Raw genomic sequence first — 13,416 nt, 5'->3', positions numbered from 1 at the left:
AAACCTTGCGAATTGATTTAGCAGAGACAGGTGGTGACGGGCTTGGGAAGTTCTGAAATCCTTGCTCCTTAAATCTAGCTGCAGACTGGAATCCCCTGAGGGGATTTATAAATGACTAATGCCTGGGCCGTACCAAGAGATGATGATTTAATTCATCCAGAGTGAGTGGAGGGGGTGTACTCTGGCACTAGTATTTTTAAATGCTTTCTAAGGGATTCCAATATCCCCTGACAAGAGGGAAGACCCATGCCCCTTGATGGTGAAATGTAATTGACACAACTCAGTGTTCCCAGTGCCTGGCACAGAGCAGGCGCTCGGCTTTTGTTGGATTAATTAATGCCTTTGGATTACTGGAAGACGACTTGTGTCTATTCAAATCATTAGTATGCTGGCCTCTTGCCTTCAAGCTAAGAAGGCTGGTTACTGAATATCTCCAGCCAGGGCCAGGAGGAGGGACCTCTCCTTAGGGATGTGCTCAGGCTCAGGGTCTGCATGAGAGCAGGGGGCCCCCCTCGGAGCCTCGACTGCCTCTCCCTACTCCTGGCCTTGTTTCTAAAATCCAGTAGATTGGAACAAACAAACCTACCAGAGCCCAGATTTTCAAAGTTTGAAGCTAAGAGTGGAATGGGATTGCACTCTTAGCACTCTTAGTGGAATGGGATTACAAACATAAAATTTGTTGTAACAAGTTTACCACAGTCTGTCAGCATCTGGAAGGCAGAAGTGACTTGCTTCTGGCTGTGTGCTGTGATCTAGGTCAACTGCTATAAACCCTAATATGTATGAGAAGAACCAAACCTCAGATCCCCGGGTCTCACCTGCAGGACCCCCCCCCCAGATTCCTTGGTCTCAGCAGGTCTGGCTGAGGGAGAGCCAGGAATTTGCATTTTAACAAATACTGGGGGTGAAATTGCTGCAGGTTGGCATCCAGCCTCACTTTTAGAAACACTCACACAGACCACAAAAGGGGGCTTAGAAGTCACTCAATCCAGTGATCTCAATCCTGGGTGAACAACAGAATCATCAGGAGAGTTGAAAGATACTGAATTAATTCCATGATCAGGGTGGGGCCTAGACATCGACATTCTTAAAAGCTCCAAGGTGGCTCTAACGTGGAGCTGAAACTGAGAAGCACTGACCTGGTCGTATCATCTCATTACACCAATGGGAAAGCAGGGGTCCCCAGAGGTGGGTGCCTTCCTCAAGGCCCCAGATCTTGTCAGTTGCCAGTGTCTGCAGTTTGCATTAGGCATAGAGATCCCCTAGCCAGGAAGATGCTGGCTCTGGGCCCTGGGATACAGATGTCAAGTGTTTGTCTTTGCAGGGGAGCTTTTGGTGCTGGATCCCTGACCAGACACCCCCCTGCAGCCCGGGGTGGGCAAGCCCTGGACTCACCCAGAGAGGCCAACACAGCCACGGCCACCAGGAGCAGGGCCAGGAAGAGGTAAAGAATCCGCACCGATGTGTGCAAAGATAGGTTCTTCTGGCAGCGGCTGCAGCGGGGCCCTGGCCGGCCTGTGGGGGACACAAGGAGGACAATGGCTTAGGCCAGGGGCCCAGGTTGGAGCTGAAGGGTCAGTTCCATGTTCCTGCTCTGGCCTGTCTCATCACATTCAAACCAGGCTCAGAAGGGGAGCTGGTCTCGACCCTCATTCTCTACCTGTCCTACCTCCTTTCTCTAGGTGCTGGTGCTTTCTGGAATGCAGGAGACCGAGTCAGGACTTCAAAGAACAGCCCCCAGCACTACCATCATCCTCTCTCCATGGCGTCTTCATTCGGCCCATGGGGAGGGGAAACACCTCCTCCCTCTCCACTGGTCCCACTGATGACCCACAGGATGAGCAGCCAGCCTGAGGCCCCACTGAGTGACCAACTTGTCTGGGCTTGCCCAGGACCTTCTGGGTTTTAGCACTGAAAGTCTCCTGTCACAGGAGCTCCTCAGCTCTTAGCAAATCATCCTGGTTTGCTAAGATTGTCTAGGTTTTAAAACTGAAAGTCTGCCGGGTGCAGTGGCTCATGCCTGTAATCCCAGCACTTTAGGAGGCTGAGGCAGGGGGATCACTTGAGCCCAGGAGTTTGAGGCCAGCCTAGGCAACATAGCAAGATCCCATCTCTATTTTAAAAAAGAAAAAAGAAAATGGAAAGCCCCACACCCTGGGAATCCCCTCAGTCCCTGGCAAACCAGAATGTTGGTTACCAGTCCCCAAACTTTTCAAGGAACCAGAAGTTCTCCTGGAAACCAAACAAATAGTCATGGTCGACCAGTTGAGTTGTTGGCATGGAGAAAAGAGGGAGCCAGATGGCCCTGAATGTGCAGGCAGGTGGCCAACACCCAGTGGGAATGCAATGATGGCCCAGCTGCGAATTCCTAAGGTGAACTCACCTTTAGCCACACATTTTGACTACTAGGACGTTTAAAAATCCTGATGCCCAGATCACACTCCAGGCCAAATAGGAATTTCCAAGGGTTGGTCTCATGCATCCATGGGTGATTGCAATGAAGAGCCAAGATTGAGAACAACTGCTCTAATCGATACCAAAGCCACTGAGAGGCCCCATTCTAAACAGCAGTTCAGGTGGCATGGGACACAATGAAGGGGACAGTTCCAGGCCAGCTAGAAGACAGACCCCAGGGACAGGGCATGTAGCTCTGGGAGATGGCAGAAGTCCCTGATGGGTCTCGGGAGGAGCCCAGGAGACAGGTGGCACTTGTGTCAAGCTTTGATTTCAGGCCAAGCGCAGTGGCTCACTCCTGTAACCCCAGCAATTTGGGAGGCTGAGGCGGGCAGATCACTTGAGGCCAGGAGTTTGAGACCAGCCTGGGCAACATAGCAAGACCCTCGTATCTACAAAAAATAAAAAAATTTATCCAGGCATGGTGGTATGTGCCTACAGTCACAGCTACTTGGGAGGCTGAGGTGGAAGGATCCCTTGAGCCCAGGAATTTGAGGCTGCAGTGATCTGTGGTTGTACCACTCATTCTAGCCTGGACAACACAGCAAAACCATGTCTTTAAGAAAAAAAAATTTAAACTCCTTTGACTTCATTGGTACTGCACGCCCAGGGCCATGAACTCTGCCCTTTCACCATCCAGGAAGCAGTGGGGAAAGGACACCCAGGCTTTTGAAACCACCTAAAGAGACAAATCTCTCACTGGCCTAGGGATGGAGACAGGGATCTCTCAGCCCAGAGTGGAGATCAGGGGCAGCCCCAGAGTCCTTACCTTTCTGGGTGCATGGGAAGGTTGGCATGTCCTCGTCGTCACCCGCCAGGTCCTCTTCTGTAACGCACAAGGCATCTCCATCGCCGCCGGCTGACCTCACTATAATGAAGCCAGTGCCATCAGACCCAAAGCCATCCCAGGCCTCTCCAGCAGCCCCTTTTATTTACCAGTCCCCATATCCCATGCCCACTTCTACCCCTGAGCCAGCTCACTGAGCTCCAGGTGGCCTGATGTAAGCTGCAAAAAGGAAGCGGACATAGGAATCAAGTGGCTGAGGAGCTGGGATGTCCCACCCCTCTGGGTAAGGAGAGCTCCCCATTTCCCACACGCTGGGAAAGACACACGGGCCACCTCAGTGCCTGCTCTCTCTGCAGCTTGCTGAAACCCATGAAGGTGGAGTAAGGAGAAATAAGAGCTGGCCGCTTGCTCTGGCTTAGCGTCCTTCTATTCCCCAACACTTGGTCACCGAGGCAGAATTCCTCTTCTTCAGCGACAAGGCTGAATCTGGCCCCAGCATAGTCCCCACCAAGACTCTGCCTCCAGTATAGCCAGATGAGGCCAGAGGGAGGAGGAGACAGGATGGGCGCAGATCCCTGCCTCACACAATCTCGCCCAGGACCCACCAGGGTGTCAAGGGGCCTTGGGCGGAGCAGGTCTCCTGTCAGAGGTTGATTCGGTGCTTATTCTCTGGGACAATATGGTCCCTAACTAAAACCTAAATGATGTATCCCTCACTCAGAAGATTCCTCTAGTTCCCCAGACACCCTTCACCTCCCACTCCCTGTAAGACCTGGCCTTTTCTTCCCTTTCTCCTTCCTTCTTTCCTTCCCTACTTTCCTCCCTCCTTTCCTTCCCTACTTTCCTCCCTCCTTTCCTTCCCTACTTTCCTCCCTCCTTTCCTTACTTCTTTCCTTCCCTTTCTCCTTTCCTTTCCCTTCCTTCCTTCCTTCCTCCCTTTCCTTCCTTCCCTACTTTCCTCCCTCCTTTCCTTCTCTCTCCCTCCCTCCCTCCTTTCTCTCTTCCTTTTTCTCTCTCCTCCCTCCCCCTCTCTCTTTATCTCTTTCTTTGCTGTTTTGTTGGGTCCTTAAGGATTCCCTGCTTTCTTTTACCTTTAGCTATGCACTTAGCAGTATGTCTGTAGTTTATTTAATGTCTACATTTTATATCCTGAGAATATTTTAAGCTGGTAATGCTAGAAGTAGAAGCTTCAAGTTTTGCTTTTTTTCCTTTTTCTTTTTCTTTTGAGACAAAGTCTCGCTCTGTTGCCCAGGCTGGATTGCAGTGGCGCTATCTCGGCTCACTGCAAGCTCCGCCACCTGGGTTCACGCCATTCTCCTGCCTCAGCCTCCCGAGTAGCTGGGACTACAGGTGCCCGCCACCACGCCTGGCTAATTTTTTGTATTTTTAGTAGAGACGAGGTTTCACCGTGTTAGCCAGGATGGTCTCGATCTCCTGACCGTGATCCGCCCACCTTGGCCTCCCAAAGTGCTGGGATTACAGGCGTGAGCCACTGCGCCCGGCCTCCTTTTTGTTTTTAATGCAACAAAGTGCTGGGTTTTTCCTCAAGGTAATCTTCACAACATCTTATAAACTTTACAGTCCAGAGAATCACATTTATGGACAAAAAGACTGAGGTTCAGGGAAGTGAAGAATGTTGCTTAGCAGCCCACAGAATAGAAGTGGTGAAGCCAAGATGTGAACTCAGAAATTTTTTCTACCATATCTCCAACCACCTTGAGGTAATGAGCAAAGGTTCCACAAAGTGCTAAGAAACCTTGCTTCTGCAACTACAAGGTCAGCGGGTACACAAGAAGAGGGTGGCACATGAATGAGCTGCAGAGCCTCGGGGGCTCCCGACCATGATTGATGGGCATCTTGAGCCGCATCCTAGACCTGTGAGCACCTGAGGCTCAAATGCCATGCCACGGCCATTGTGATCAACATAGGAGCTGAGATGCAGTTGGCAAGGCGCCATTGGTAAGTAAAGGCAGCTCCGAATGGACTCAGTAGGGAGAGGACTGAGGGTGACCCCAAATTAAAGATGCCACCATCATGGCCATGAATGCCTTCTGCTCGGCCTTCACGCATGGCTTAAACGTCACTTCCCCAGCAGTCTTTCTTGAGCTCCCAGATCAGCGTAAGGTGCTGTTGCCCACACCTCACATACTCTGTGCTCTCCCGTGGGAGAATGCTCCTCTCCTGTCCATGCGGCAGCTCTCTTCCCCAGAGCTTCAGTTCCAAGGGCGGGGACTGTCTGTCATGTTCTCTGCTTTATCCAACACCCCTAGCACAGTGGCCGGCACAGAGAAAGGCTCAACAAACACAATTTCAAATAAACCAACGAAGGATTTGGTATTAGGCTTTCCAGCAGTTCTATGTCTGCCTGTGGAGCTCTTTGGGGAGCTTTCAAGGGACCACCCCCAGAGATTGAATTAATTTGGGGCGACAAAGGAGACCTGGGGTTTAGGACTTTGAAAGCACTCTCACATCTGTTATCCCATTTGATCCCTACAACTAGTCTGAGAGACAGAGTGAGAACATTTTCTCCTGATTTGGTAGGTGAGGAAACTAAACTTTGTGTATGTGTGCACATGTGTGTGAGGGTGTGTCCGATGCATGTGTGAGTATACATGCATGCCTGTGTGTGTGTGCCTGTGCTTGCACATGTGTGCACGTACATTTTTGCCCATGAATGTGCATGTGTGTGTACCTGTGTATGTGTGGTGTGAGGTTTTTAATGCCTGGCTCAAGTCATAGAGCTGGGCAGTGGCAAAGCTTCCTGAATCCTGGTTTTCCTCTCCACAATAGGAGATTCCAGGTAGGTTTGCTTTCTGGGGCACTAGTGCGTGTGTTGGGGGGGGCAGGGGTGCGGGCAAGTGCTTTGGAGGGTAAAGCGGGAACAGGAAGCAAGCATGAGAAGTTCCTTTTCATGCATATCCTAAGCAGCATCACTTTCAGCTCTCCTTGGGCAGCTGTCCCATCATCAATCTGCCAACAGTTTACAAGGAAGCCTGGCCTGGGCGGTCACCAGGATTACGATCTCTTTCCCATAAATGAATGCCTGGGGCAAGGCAGGGGAATTCCTTGGTACCTTCTGTTTTTGTCTGACCAAAACCTCACCCTAGTAGCCATGGCCTCTCACCTCCAGAGACCCCAGTCAGAACCACGCTGTGGGCTGTGGGCTGTATTCACCACTGCCCCGGGGCTACCGTGGTGAGGTATTCCTTCCATCCCTTAGAGCAGAGCTGCCTCCTCGGCCGGGTTCCTCATTTCTCCCCATCCTTGATGAGCTCCTCTGCCCTCCCCCGTGACTGGGCCTCCTCCCTGTTCTGGCTCTAGGGCCAATTTCATCACTTCACTGTTTATAGCCTTTGCAGGGAATCTGGGATGACTTAAATCAAGCAAGGCTGACACCAGCCTTCAGCAAACACCCTCTCAAAAAACACAGAGCTTTGTTATAACCAGCTTTCCCAATGGACAGCCCCCCAAATTAGCAACTGTTAGCCAGTGGAAATTGCTAACGAGGCTTTCCAGTACCGCACTGAGTGACCCATGGGAAGGGAAGTGGCGGCTGCCAGCAAGGATCTTGGATCTCTCTAGACTAGGGGGACCACGGGTGTTTGGCCATCTTCCCTCCACTGACATCTCAGCTCCATAACTCACAGCCCTCCCCAATCCCCAAAGAGGTCTTCTCTCTCTAATCCCTTGGATTTCCTGTCTTCCAGTACTAAGCCCCGGATTGTGGGGACCCCTGACTCACCTATGTCTGGAATGCTGTAGTAACTCACCACTGTAGCCTCGTTCGCTTAATGAGAACATAATCCAAAGCATTTGTGAGGCTCTTATAAGCCGAGCCCTTTGTAAGCACAAGCTCATTATGTTCACGTTATACCAAGATTGTTCTGATCAGAGTATGTATGGATGAATAAACAGTCATCAAGAATGAAAAAGCCCTGGTTGAGGCCCCAGAGTAGTGATTGATCAGAGGATGACTGATTAGGCAGGCATCCATAGTCCCTCCTTGAACTAGGCCAAGCGGGGTTAATAGAGATGGGAAAAGAATTTCCTTCCCCTCTCCGTCTTCTATGCCTATTCTCCTGCCATTAAGGGCAAACTGACTTAGTGTTAGGTGCACCAGCTCTCTAAAGGGGTTTCAGGGATAGAGAACCACAGCCTGAGAGGATGGGAAGGGAATTTGAAAATTCACCTCCATCATGTCACAAAGGCTCAGAGAGGTTAAGTGGCCTGGAAGCTGGTTAGTGGCTCCTAAATATCCAAGAATCTGAGGCAGAATCCAAACACGCATTTGAGTGTCTGCAGAGTTGCACATGCCCATCTCAGAAATGCCTCAGAACTGGGACAAGGCCTTTCCATACAAGCCTGATGTCTGTTGACAGGTCACGTTCCTAGCAGTTTGCTACATCCCTGTGGTCAGGAAAGCTACCCTCAGCTGCTTTCAGCACAGGGTTGATCACATAGTGGATGTTCCATAAAGATGTGTTTTCTGGCCCTTGGCGAAGGCCTATGTCTTCAGTTAACTGTTATCCTCTGCTATTTTAATCAGGAGCTCATGTGTATTTAAAAAATGAAGACTGATGACTTAAAATAGGGTTGGAATCTGGTTTATTCTTAGGATTCTCCATGGCTAGGGAGTGTTGGGGACGATGGATGCATTTGGAGTGCAAAGGCTTAAAGCAGCGAAGGCGAAATTTATATACCAAGGGCTGATGTTTGAACTGCAAAGGAATGAGCTTGTGGAGGACTGGGTAGGAGCAAAATGTTGGCTCTGCTTCTCCTCCCCGTCTCAGAACAGAAGAAGGGACATCATATTCTTCTAAAGCTCCAAGGGCTCTTGTTTCGGGGGGGGGGTCGTGTTTTTCCATTGTTGTCCCAGTTAATTGCCTTTCAATACCACCTGTATGTAATATGTCTATAGCTCTCTAAAGTAAGGCACTGGTTCTTGTCTGTGTCATGTATAAGGAAATGTAGGACTCTTGACATGCTGAAAATCGAGGAGTGCCTGAGTGTGAAGCATGCTGGGTGTCTGGAAGGGGTAATGAAATCATCATGTTATGATAGGCTCTAGGTGTCTGGAGAGAGACTCTGTTTATAGGAAGGCAGAAACAGCACTGGTTGCCTTCTGTCTCTCTTCTCTCTCTCTCTCTCCCCTTCCTTTCTTCATTTTGTGGATTCCAGGAGCAAGCTTATTTTGGCAGGAGTGAGTGGGCTTGGAAGAGGACACTGGAGAAGATAAGGTGATGCTGGGACCTAAAAACCCATGGGAAAACTCCTCTCTGGGGACAAACTTGGGACAGCATGGGAATCATGAAAGAACGAACATCTAAGACTCCATGAGTCAGTTTCTGCCTGCCCTGATCCCAAGGCCCCAAGGGACCACAGCTGCTATGAGGGAGGGCCATGGTCCCTGTCATAAAGAAGCCAGCCCCATGGATTTCCTAGTGAAAGGCACAGCCAGGCCCCAATCTTCTTGCAGCGATTACTATCCGAATCACAGGCAAGGTGCTTAGAAAAAACAGTTAAACAGCCTTGGAAGGCCAAGGCTAAGGCTGCAAACCCAAACCAATAAAATAGTGGCAACCACTACAAATTTGAAGGGGCCTCTCTTCCTGTCATACCTTAGGTCACAATATCCATCTCAAACTCCAGAAAGGACAGCCACAAGAGGAGAAATTCCTTTTTTTTTTTTTAAGCCTCTGCTCTCACAGAGCCATGTAGCAAGTTTGACGGAGGGTGCATGTCTTGGCACATTGCTAAGCACGGCCACTGACTCCACTGGGGTTGAGCTTGGTTCAGCTCTCCCTTTGGGGGTAGAAATAGCCTGGACCTGTTAACCAACTGCTAACTCAACTGTGGTCACCGATGCCGGCTTTCTTTTGGTTGACCAAAAATGTGTCCTTGGTTCCCTCTTTTGCCTTTCTGGGACTGCATTCTTCCATCTGAGTCAACAAGGGGGAGAGATTCGAGGAACTGAATAAAAGGTCTTTCTTTGGGCACTTCAAGGAACGTATTTTCATAATTATCTTCTGCAGGGTTCACAGAGTGGGTTTTCAAAACAGCCAATTGGATTGGTAAAAACAAAGATTTCAGAGTCTTCCCTGGAGCCAATGCTATATTTAAAGTGCAGAATAGCTATAGTTTAAGGTTGGAGAACACTATAAGTAAGGTTGCAAAATTGTTTTCATTAGAGCCCTTCCGCCACTACCCCCTCTCCACAGGCTTCCTTTGTGGGTTTGTCTGTAATCGGTTGGGAATCCGCCTGCCCACTCAGGTCTCAAGACGCAGGTCTTTTCCCTTCAGATCCTCCTGCTCAACAAGTTGTCCTTTTCTGCTTCCGTGGCTCTGCCAGTTTCTCTCCTCCAGCACTCGCCCCTTTTTTGGTCCCCATCCTCAAGTTCCTGCATCCCTAAAACCACATCTGCTGCTCTGAGACAGGCTTCCCTCCCGGTTCCTGCCACCTCCACCTGAATCCCTTCGGCTGCCTCCCACTCTGTTCTTGGTAACCACAGAGGTTGTGGGTAAATCCCTGCTTTATCCTAAACCCTCTTTATCCTAAACAACTTTCTTGCCCTCGACTTTTCTAACTGGGACCCTATTCCAGGTGGTGCAATTCTTCATTAGATGAGCATGGCCCACTCTGCACAGACATTCAGCATCCTGGCCTTGCCCGCTAAAGGCTGGTAGCAATCCCTGGTCCTTGTGACAACCCCGAATGGCCACCCATTTCTAAATACCTGCTCACAGGCTGGTGCTGCCTCTAGTTGAGACAAGAACCCAGGCTACTCACTCAATGCAACAGGCACGCTCCCCCCATTACTTACACACTGATCTCTCTGTCCACAGCACCACCCCACCCCCGACTCCCCTGAACTCCATGAATTCAGAGGGATGGGAGGGGTGGGAATCACCGGCTTTCTTTTCTTTTCTTTTTTTTTTTTTTTATAGACAAGGTGTTGCTCTATTGGCCGGGCTGGAGTGCTGTGGTGCGATCATGGCTCAGTGCCGCCTAGACCTCCCGGGTTCAAATGATCCTCCCACCTCAGCCTCCTAAGTAGCTGAGGCTACAGGAGTGTGCCATCACACCCAGCTAATCTTGCTTATTTTTTGTAGAGACAAGATCTCACTATGTTGCCCAGGCTGGTCTCAAATTCCTGGCCTGAAGTGATCCTCCTCCCTGGGTCTCCCAAAGTGCTGGGATTACTGGCATGAGCCACCATGCCTGGCCGGGAATCACCAGTTCTCTTGATCCCTGTTGTCACCTCTGATCCTGCAAACCCTACCCTGTCTCGCATGGGCACACCACTTCCCTCCTCTGAGCTTCATGTTCCTTATGCGTAAATGGTGGGGAGATCGTCCGCTTCAATGAGCTGCTGTGAAAATCCAATGAGACGTATATGAAAAGTACCTGGCACATCGTAAATGCTTAATAAATAGTAGTAGCAGTCACTTTTATTAGGATTATTTTTCTATCCTATTCCAGTTAATGCTGCCATTTATTGCCATCTCCCAACCCCCATCACTCCCAGGACCAATTTCCAACTTACAAGAAATCAATTTTTCAAAACATATCCTATGGGACACTAGTCCCAAATTATTCTTTGTGAAAAAGGATTATTTGATCAAGTAAGTGTGGAAAACATGGCATACTCTATCGCCATCTCAGAGATTCACATTCACGTAGTAAACATTTTGAAAAGTCCTGCAAAAAAAATAATAAGCCCATTTAAATCTGTGTTTAATTCCATGTTTCTCAGACTTATTTGGTCATGGAACTTCCTGCAGATCTTGAAAAATAAGTGTATCTTTTAATTCTGGGACCTATGTTCAGAGGCAGAGGCACTCCGACTTTAGGGAACACTGTTCTGGACAATGACATCACCTGGATTGGATGATTTCTTCTTTCTGTCTCCTGCCATCAACCTGAATGGAGGCAGCTTTTCTGTTGAAACTCAGGGCTCTGGACATGGGATTTACTGTCTCATCTCTACACATCCTGCCTGCCCTCTGGAGCTTAAGGCTTATTGCTGTTCCATCTGCTTGATCTCAAGCCCCTTGCCTTCTTCATCCCCAGTGCACTAAGCCTTTCCTCGCTCTGCTTCCTCCAAGCTCTCATTCGCCCTGACCTCCAAGCCCAGCCCAGTCCCCAGGGTCGGCTTCTGCCCCCTGGAGCCTGCAGTTCTCTCTCCTGGCCACGGTCCCTTCCATCCTCGGCCTGCTTTCTTCGAATTGCACTAGAGAAGCCTGGAGCTGCAGGAGAGTGCCAGAGGGTGGCATGCATTTGGCTTCAGCCAAGTCCTGCCATCTGGATCCTCACTTCCCATTCCTGGGCTCCTCCTCAGGTTGGCCCACCTCATTCCCCAAAGATGAGCTCACCCCTTCCTTTTCTGAAAGGATCAAGACCATGAAGTTCCAGCTTCTTTCTTTATCATCCACTAACTCTGTCCAGATGCCCACACTTCAAACCCAGTCTGGGGGAGGGATGGGGAAAGAGGCCTTCTCGTGCATTCTGAGTAGCCTGGCACCCTCTGTCAATACTGCAAGGGCGAGTGCCCTTTGACTCAGTAATCCTCCTTCCAGGAACTTCAGGTTAAGAGAATAATTACACAACTAGGCCAAGGTGTATGTGTAAAGGTGATCACTGCATGCTATGATAAACCTGACGGAAAATGCAAATAGCTAAAATGCCCATCTCCAGGGGATTGGTTACATAAATGCTCGTAGAGTCTTATTATGGGATGTTATGAAACCATTTTTTAAAAATACTGCAAGCTGGATGCAGTGGCTCACGCCTGTAATCCCAACATTTTGGGAGGCTAAGGCAGGAGGATCACTTGAGCCCAAGAGTTTGAGATCAGCCAGGGGAACAGGGTGAAACCTCATCTCTTCAAAAAATACAAAAATTAGCTGGGCATGGTGGCATGCATCTGTAGTCAGGGTTACTTGGGAGGCTGAGGTAGGACAATTGCTTGAGCTCAAGAGGTTGAGGCTCCAGTGAGCCATGATAGTGCCACTACCCTCCAGCTTGGGCAACAGAGCAAGACTCTGTCTCAAGCAAAGAAACAAACAAACAAAAACAAAAGCAACAACTAAAAACCACCACTAACAACAAAAACGCTAAGTAATTGGGAGGCTGAGGAGGGACGATTGCTTGAGGTCGGGAGCTTGAGAACAGCCTGGGCAACATAGCGAGACTTCATCTCTACAAATAATACAAAAATTAGCTGGGCATGGTGGCACCTGCTTATAGTCCCAGCTACTTGGGAGGCTGGGAGGATCCTTGAGCCCAGGAGGTCAAGGCTGCAGTAACCTACAATGGTACCACTGCACTCCAGCCTGGCCACAGAGTGAGACTGTGTCTCAAAGTAAAATAAAATAAAAATAAAAATAACATGGGTAGTGTAATTTTATCTACATGAAAAAAATCTGTGCAAACATACACAGAATGATTTCTGAAGAATGTTCATCTACATTTTGTCATTTATTATCTCTAAAGGGTAGGACTTCATGTGAGTGAATGTTTTTCCTTTTTGGAATTTTTTGATTTTTTAAAAAATAATAAATGTGTTATAAAAAGGTTAAATGCAGCTGCTAGTAATGCAGAGTCTATGTCTGTAACCATCTTTTCTCCTTCCCTTGCTTCTCGATAAAGAGATTCTTTCTTCTCAAAGCAAGTCTCCCCCAATTCCACCGCTCTGTCCCCAAGTTCCCCCATGCCTCTTCTGTCCCTCCCCCTCCCAATGAGCACAGGCCATCCCTGCCTTGAAATCCTTTGAGCTGGGCCCTGCCTCCCACTCTAAGGACATAGCTCCCCCTTCGCCTTTGCTTCTGATCTACTCAGCCCCTCTGGCCCTTGCAACCTGGCCTTCTCTGATCCATGAATTTTGAGCTAACTCTTTTGATCAGCAGTCAACGTGGTGGGTCATTTCCTCCCCCTTGGAACTTTCTCCTCTCAATTTCCATGACATTACCATCATGGTTCTCTGCCTGTGTCCTTGACTGCTCCTCTTGGCTCCTTTACAAGCTCATTTTCTTCCTCCCACTCTCTAAAAGTAGAGGTTTCTCACCATGGGCTAAGGCCACGAGAGAATATCTCCAGGGGCAAGTGGCAAAGAGGCCTTCTCCTGACAAACCCTCCCAGGGCTCTCCAATGTCAACCAGACACAACCGCATGTCCT

The 13,416-nt window shown here is 49.3% G+C and overlaps 1 protein-coding gene across 2 annotated transcripts in view; it reads right to left on the bottom strand.

The window, feature by feature from the left end:
* SCARA3 (scavenger receptor class A member 3) overlaps positions 1–13,416 on the bottom strand; it is a 38,823-nt gene that overhangs the window by 19,707 nt on the left and 5,700 nt on the right. For both annotated transcript variants that reach the window (XM_002818936.6, XM_024251427.3), the window contains exons 2-3: positions 3,224–3,322; positions 1,396–1,515 (exon numbers count right to left, since the gene is read on the bottom strand). In XM_002818936.6, the coding sequence (XP_002818982.3) occupies positions 1,396–1,515; positions 3,224–3,322 (219 nt within the window). The remainder of the gene's footprint in view (positions 1–1,395; positions 1,516–3,223; positions 3,323–13,416) is intronic.

The sequence above is a fragment of the Pongo abelii genome, chromosome 7, assembly GCF_028885655.2.
Source record: "Pongo abelii isolate AG06213 chromosome 7, NHGRI_mPonAbe1-v2.0_pri, whole genome shotgun sequence".
Lineage (NCBI taxonomy): Eukaryota > Metazoa > Chordata > Mammalia > Primates > Hominidae > Pongo > Pongo abelii.
The sequence above is the reverse complement of the archived record's forward strand: the minus strand, read 5'-3'. Positions and strand labels throughout refer to the sequence as shown.